Genomic DNA, 7,040 nt, shown 5'->3' on the forward strand with positions numbered 1-7,040 from the left:
GAGTGATTTGAGTGCCTTGGACATATGATATATTTGGAAGAGAATCAAACTCTCATTGTATCGGGAGTCGTTTTTATGGTCTCACCTCTTAGTGCCCCAGGGGGCTTGCCATGTGAGATCTTGTTGTTGCTTTATGGCGTTGTTATGATAAATAAACTACTAGATATTGACATTGAGTAGGGAGTTATGTGATAGTGTTTTCCTTATATGATGATGCTTTTTTTTGTATAAAATGGAAAGGTTCTATTGAAATGTTTCTAAGGAAATGAAAATAAATAAAAGCACTTGTCTGAAATTGGCACAAGAAGACTCCAAATAGAGGAATTCTCAAGAACAATATTGTGGCAATCTTTATAAAAATGATATTCAAGTTATTTTGTGTAAATCTTATTGATAACATTTACAAGCTTAAATCACCACAAGTCCACAATAACATGTGGGCATTTGCCATCGTAAATCCATGCTAATAGACAACTAAAGATATGATCATATTTTAGACAACTTAATCATGATTTATCCCCTCTGAATATCTGTGGGGTCGGACCCAGGGGACCGCTAAGGTGGTGGTTCCACCTTTTTTGCAACTTTTTAGACAACTTAAGGCATGATCACTAATCCGCTATTTTCTCAAGATAAAACTAAGAAACTCGAGTAGGAAACCAATAAAGAGAGGCACATAATTTGGAAAATCTGCAAAGCTACTCTACATCAATAATCTGTTGAAATTCTAAAATCTAACCAGAGAATCTAGTTGTTGAAAGAGGACCAGAATCATAGTAGGCAATTGGTACAACTCCATGTCCAATGGACAATGATTTTGTCTCTTTAATTTCATCTTGCAAGCTTTTTTTGGATAAGAACAAACAACTATGCATTATTAATGTAATGGTTACTTATCTCTACAATTAACCCGACCTAAGACCGGATCTGGGATCCTAACTTTTAGCTGAGAATAATAAGAAGAACAAGGCTTTAAACAATCCAAAATGAAGAAAGACCCTATGCATTTTGAAGGTGTGCCTTCTGAGTGATTCACAGGAGAAATCCAAAGCCATGCTACATAAACTCCATGCCTTTGACCACTAGAAGCCACAGCTATTGACAAAACGCAAACCACATTATTCCTAGAGACACACAAACAAACAAAGAACAGGTGACTAGCTAACCTTTTTTAAAGCTTTACAAATTGTAATCCATGGACGAGACAAAACGGTGGAGGATTGCTTCGAGTACATCTTGAATAACCTACTTCGTCTTCCTCCTGCAAAAACACATGGATCTGGTTAGTAGGCGCATGTTTGAAAGATCAAGTATTGTCAACTCTAATTTTTTATTTAAAGATAAAGTACATCCAGGCTTTCTTCATGTCACATTATTAATTATTTCAACCTGGAAGAACAAAGAGAAAACACACAGGAAAAGAATTGCATCCAAAGAGATCTGCATTCCATGATCGATTGGATTACCTTCTCTTCATCATTTTAGAAAGGCAAGCTTTTGGACGTCGAGGTGATAGTGAGCTTCTTGAACCGATCCGACGGCGTGAAGTCCGGCAGCAATTTCGCTCGCCGGATGATCCTTCGCATGTTGCTTTGCAAGCTCTGCTGCACTAATTCCTTTACAGCTTTCCTCTCCTCGCTCATCCCTTCTGTCGCTGGTGCTATCGGAGCCGCACGCCCGGACAGTGGCGCCGACACTGCCAACGTGACCGAACTGGAAGCGATGTTCGACACTCCTTTGCCTTTGTCGGCCGTCAGAATTTCCAGAAGACGGGAGGCGCGCTTCTGGGAGAGCAGAGTGCCCAAGAGAGCGATCTCCAAGAGGGCAGAGACGGCCCCGGCGGCGACCATTGCAGCCCGGTCGCTGTGCCCTTTGTGGGCCATCACCATCAGCACGTACACCGCGATCTCCTGGCATGCGGCGGCGTCGCACCACCCGAGGACGTCGACGAGGATGGCGAAGGCGTCAGGGGAGCGGCTCAAGGCGCGGCGCCCCTCTACGTAGGCAACGAGGTTGGAGAGCACCGCGAGGGATCGTTCGCTCACGGCCATGTCCCCGATAGAAACCAGGAGAGAGGGGACGGTGCCGGCGTCGATGAGGAGGGGAAGATTGGAGAAGGCGATGGAGAGGTTGAAGAGCGCGCGGAGGGCATCTTGCCTTGCAGTGGGGCTTGTGTCAGGGTTTTGGAAGGTGGATAACAAGAAGGGGATCGCGCCAGAGGCGCCGATGAGCGGCTTGTTGGAGTCCAACGCGCTGAGGCCGAGGAAATTGGCGACGATAGCTTCGGAGACCGCCAAAGAGCTCCCGGACTCGATCAAGCGTAGCATCTTGTGAACTGCGCCGGCATTCACGATCGACGCCTTGTTCCTGGAATCGTACGCATTGATAAGAAATCGTAATAAAAACAACGGCAAGAACAGAGCTTCGATCTCGCTTCGAGGAATCTGGGGCTTACAACTCGCTTCCAATCCCTAGATTGAGAAGCGCGTATAGCGCGGCGATCTGGCCGTCAGGCTCCTCGGAGTCCAGCATTGCGACCAACGGAGGGATCGCCCCAAGCAAAGCGAGCATCTCCCTGGCCTCGGGGTTATCCTTGGCGAGTCTGCGCACATCCGTCGCGGCCGCCATTCTGCGAGCCTTGCTAGCATTCCAGCCTTCGAGCTGCATCAGGGTCACCACGCGCTGTAGCTCCTCCAAAGATGTGATCTGTCTTCCCGCCGCGTCTTCGGCGACATCGACGGCGACGGAATCGGCGGCCTCTTCATGCAGCAGCTCAGCGAGCCGCTCCGAGCCTCTGGGACGCGAACCGATAGGTCGGGGCTCGGCAGCGTCGACGATCTTTCCTCGCGCCGCGTCTTCGGTGGCATAGACGGCGACGGAATCGGCGGCCTCCTCCTGCAGCAGCTCAGCGAGCCGGTCCGACCCTCCAGGACGGGGACCAATAGGTCGGGGCTCCGCAGCGTCGACGCCTCCACAGACCTTACGACGGCCGCGGGCACCGCAGGCGATCGCATCGAGGAACCGGCGGCGGAGGGATGCAGGAGAGAATGCAGGCCAAAGGCGGAAGCTGCCAGCGACGGGGTCCGGGCGTTCGCACTCGGCCATGGCGGGTGATCAATAGGCGTGAGCTTTTAGGAAGAAGGCGTGCAGGAAAGGACCGAGAAGACGAAGGCGAGCTTGGAGAAGAAGCTTGCCACACCGAGGCTCTCTCTCTCTCTCTCTCTCTGCGTGCGCCGTGCGTGCAAAGATGTGCACTACTATTAAATGTTTACTAAATATGGTAACGTGGTCCTAAACCTAATCAATACATGTATTTTTCATTTTTTTTTTACTTCTAAAGAATTTTAGAGATTATGTGAATGTATTTTGAATTTGTTATTTGTTTTTTACTTCAAAAATACGAAAAAAAATAAAAATTAGTTGAATAGTTCGTGCATTTTTAACTTATTTGTAGAGATAGTAGATAATCAGCAATTATATGAAACAAATACACATATTTATAATAATTATTTTTAATCATGCAAAACTATTATCATATAACTACTTGATCTTTTTCCCATCATTACGATAAATAATAGTAAAGTGATTGTAATTATGTTAGTCAAAAGTAATGCAAAGAGGAGCAGTGTCCAATACATTGGGGCAGGGAATCAAGATTCATCATTCATATGAGGGAGCAGGAACAGTAGTCATATTATAAATTAATTTCTTGTAAACATGGATTATTAGATGAGATGCATTCCAACCCACAATAATTAAGCCGACCATGTACACTTATATCGAATCAAAAACTAATTCACAATCGTGATGTGTTTGCAGCAGCAGCAGCAAGCACATAGGACCAAGTGGGTCAGGTCAGCTAAGCAAGCCGAATGAACATGCAGACAAAGGGATTAAGCAAGTAGGATCAATAGATCAAGAGAACCAATAAACTTACTAAACAAGCTGAGCAAATCATTCTTAATCCTTCGTCTATTATTTATAAATTTCCTGTGAGTCAAACAAACAAATGAAATGAATCACACAATTCAAAGAATACAATGAGCAGAAGACATTAAACTTCAGTAAGATGGAATAGCAAGTCAAGATCGTGGGATTACGACTTTCTGCTGCATCTGAACTCGAAAAGCTCACCTTTTCCAAATTCACCATTCATTAATAAAGACTTCCAACTCATGAATTTAAAAAACTTCAACTAAAATGAATAAATGCCTAATAAAAGAACAGACTGTAACATTAAAGCTAGTTGACTCGTATTTGAAGTGCACTAATTGCGTTAGTTGATGTGGAAAACTTTCCATGAACTCAATGAAAAAGTCCAAAAATCTTATGCTCTCTTCTTATGGATGCCATCGATGTTGTCTAGTGTTTCAACATATTAAAATGATTGTCATTTTGATTGTTCTTGAGGTTGTATTGTGGTTTTTGTCTAAAGCTTATTTCAACATATCATAATGGTTGTCACTGGATTCTTATCATACTATTTAATTAAGGCAGGTATGATAAACTACGATTTTGAATCTCACATATTTTATAATCAGTTAATCACATATACTACGATTTATGAACTCATATACTAATGTTTTTTAATCAATATATTATGGTTTTCAAATGCTACGTAATATGATTTATAAACCCATACATATCCTTCTGTTGAAGCAAATCAACTAACAATATACTACAATTTTCAATTACAATATGCAAATGGGATCAAGATACAAATGGGATCAAGATACAAATGGGATAATCTCAATTAAGTCCTAAACTAAATTGAAGATGAGAAATTTACTAAAAAATCACATTAACAAACTGTTGCAGCTTGTTCTCACTGTTACAGTAACAGAAGAACTTCAAACTATTAATTTCATGTGATACAACTGTTGTTGCACGGACAATTGACCACAAATTGCCCAAGCACGTGGAACCAGAACAGACAGACAAAATTGGCATACGGAAGCAAGAAAGCTCACATAACTTATGTAGTCTCTGAGTCCCCACAATTCAGCAGAGTGAATAGCCACCCAAACTGTGGGCTTGGTTCCATCCCTATCAGAACCGGCAAACTTGCTTTAAAAAACCACACACAAACTGCAAACCACAAGGCAGAGGTGGGCAGCCTCCCCTCACGCTAAAATCCATGACATCTCAACAGTATGAAATTACTCAAGTTGCCAAAAAGAAAAAGAATGGAGAGGAAACTAGGTGAGAAAAAATGGACGAGATGAAATTGGGCTTGAGTTTTTTTTTTTAATGTTCTGATGTCGAGTAGGAAGAAGACTTGATCTCTAATGATGAATGCTCAAGTATCAAGTTAGGCCAGACCATCAGAATAGCTTATTCTTTAAGTTGGTAAGGAAGAACAAACAGCTGGATACCAAATCCTACTTAATGCAGACAAACTTGAAGGATGTCATAAAAGCAGAGAAATTTGTAAGCAGCCATGGAAATGAATTCAGTAGACTATTGAGAAAAAAACTTCTTTTTTTATCGAATACTAGATCTCAGCATACATAGATAATGAAATATATCGCAATAGATTCAGGCATACATTCTCGGAAGCAAAAGATCGAACCAGTTCAGACTATTTAGAAAAATAAGTATGAACTGCAAATTACTCGAAAGAAAGGAAGAGAGGTGAAATGCTTACCCCAAATTGTTCTCCAGTGGATCAATTCTTCCAGGCGTAGACAAGTAGGGAGAAGCCCTGCACTCGCCGCAGCTCCACTTCCTCTGGGCTCGCCCATTCCATCACCGACCAAGTGCTAGCTGACGAGGCCGACGAAGCCGAAGAGGAGTAGCTGGATTTCTGCGTGCTGCTCTTCCTCCCTCGCCTTCTATGCTCGCCGACAACTTCACTGCCACTCCAGCTCCAATTAATGAGCCCCGTCTTTCTATCGTATCTCTCGGTCACCCAATTTCTGAAGATTGAACTTCTGGTAAAATTATCCTCTCGCTGAGGACTTGACTTCTGCGGGCCCTCGAACCGAAGCAGAAACACGGCGTGCCCTAGCTCTTCCGGGGCGGAGTCGCGGGCGCCGGCGGCTGGCGGTATCGGTTTGCGGTCCTTAGACTGGAAGAACCAGTTGTGGAGATCCCAGGAGAAATGAATCCAGCCTCCGTCGAGCTCCGATCTCTCGTTCCCCCGGAACTTCCACCGGAGACGCCTCACGAACAAGAGCCGCTTGCCGTCGATCTCCACCGACATCCACATTTCTTTCCCCTTCTCCTTCGCCCCGAGTTCGATTGAGATCTCGCGGTACCGGTCGCCTATCCAGGCACGGGTCCGGTACGACCTCCTGCCGCCGCTATACTCACCCATCACCGCGTGCTCCAACCTCGATACCAGTGCCCTGCACGCGGGACTCTGCTGAACCTTGGCCTTCTTGTACGCTTCGTCGATCATATCCCCAGCGACGAGGAGCATCTCACCGTCGACGGAGACTGCGACGAAGAACCCTCCGGAGGGCTCGCAGCTGCCCCAAGGTGGGAAGCTCGCGCGCCTGAGGTCCCACACGAAGTCCACGGAGCGGCGCCGGCCACCGCGGTCATTGAAGCGGAACCGCCTCGAGCCGCGCCGCTTCCACAAAAGCCACGGCCTGATGCGGAAAACGAGGGGCTCCTCTCGCGCATCCCCTTCTTGTTCGCCATCGAGGCGGAGAACGGCGCGAAGTGACAGGCCGAGGACGGTACGGGACCAACTGAGCGCTGCGAGAGCGAGGCGAGTCTCGTAGACGGAGGTCGTCCGGCTCCGCATTGCGGCGGTCGACGCGGACGCCTCGCCGCCGCCGCCGCCGCTGCCCCCGCCCCGGAAGCACGCGAGAATGGGATGAGGCATCCTCTAAGACGGAGATTTCCAAGCGATCGAAGGATGAAGTTCGGTGGGAATCGAGCACGAAGATGACGCTTCGTTTTCTTAAAGAAGAAGAGGAGAGGAAGTGAACTCCTTTTTAATGAAGCGAGATAGAGCAGCCCCGGGAAGCGGAGAAACTTTACCGGTGAGTAAGCGTAACACATCCATCGGATTCTAGACTTCTAGTAGG

General features: G+C 46.1%; 2 protein-coding genes across 3 annotated transcripts; both read right to left on the reverse strand.

Moving 5' to 3' along the window:
* Positions 1-1,006: 1,006 nt before the first annotated feature.
* Positions 1,007-3,413, reverse strand: LOC121998505 (U-box domain-containing protein 12-like). Of its 2 annotated transcripts, XR_006116527.1 has the most exons (4): positions 2,456-3,413; positions 1,467-2,367; positions 1,167-1,261; positions 1,007-1,095 (listed from the first exon to the last, which is right to left on the reverse strand). XR_006116527.1 is itself a non-coding variant. In XM_042553457.1 (3 exons), the coding sequence occupies exons 1-2, from the start codon at positions 3,103-3,105 to the stop codon at positions 1,482-1,484; spliced, it is 1,536 nt and encodes a 511-aa protein (XP_042409391.1). In that variant the 5' UTR covers positions 3,106-3,413; the 3' UTR covers positions 1,007-1,261; positions 1,467-1,481. The 2 variants fall into 2 exon arrangements, 1 of the variants encoding a protein (XP_042409391.1); XM_042553457.1 differs by having other exon boundaries at positions 1,007-1,261.
* A 1,371-nt stretch (positions 3,414-4,784) lies between these two features.
* LOC121995441 lies at positions 4,785-6,835 on the reverse strand. Its single transcript, XM_042549181.1, has 2 exons — positions 5,648-6,835; positions 4,785-5,046 (listed from the first exon to the last, which is right to left on the reverse strand). The coding sequence occupies exon 1, from the start codon at positions 6,833-6,835 to the stop codon at positions 5,669-5,671; it is 1,167 nt and encodes a 388-aa protein (XP_042405115.1). The 3' UTR covers positions 4,785-5,046; positions 5,648-5,668.
* Positions 6,836-7,040: the final 205 nt, after the last annotated feature.

Source organism: Zingiber officinale, chromosome 6A (genome assembly GCF_018446385.1).
Source record: "Zingiber officinale cultivar Zhangliang chromosome 6A, Zo_v1.1, whole genome shotgun sequence".
NCBI classification, from domain to species: domain Eukaryota; kingdom Viridiplantae; phylum Streptophyta; class Magnoliopsida; order Zingiberales; family Zingiberaceae; genus Zingiber; species Zingiber officinale.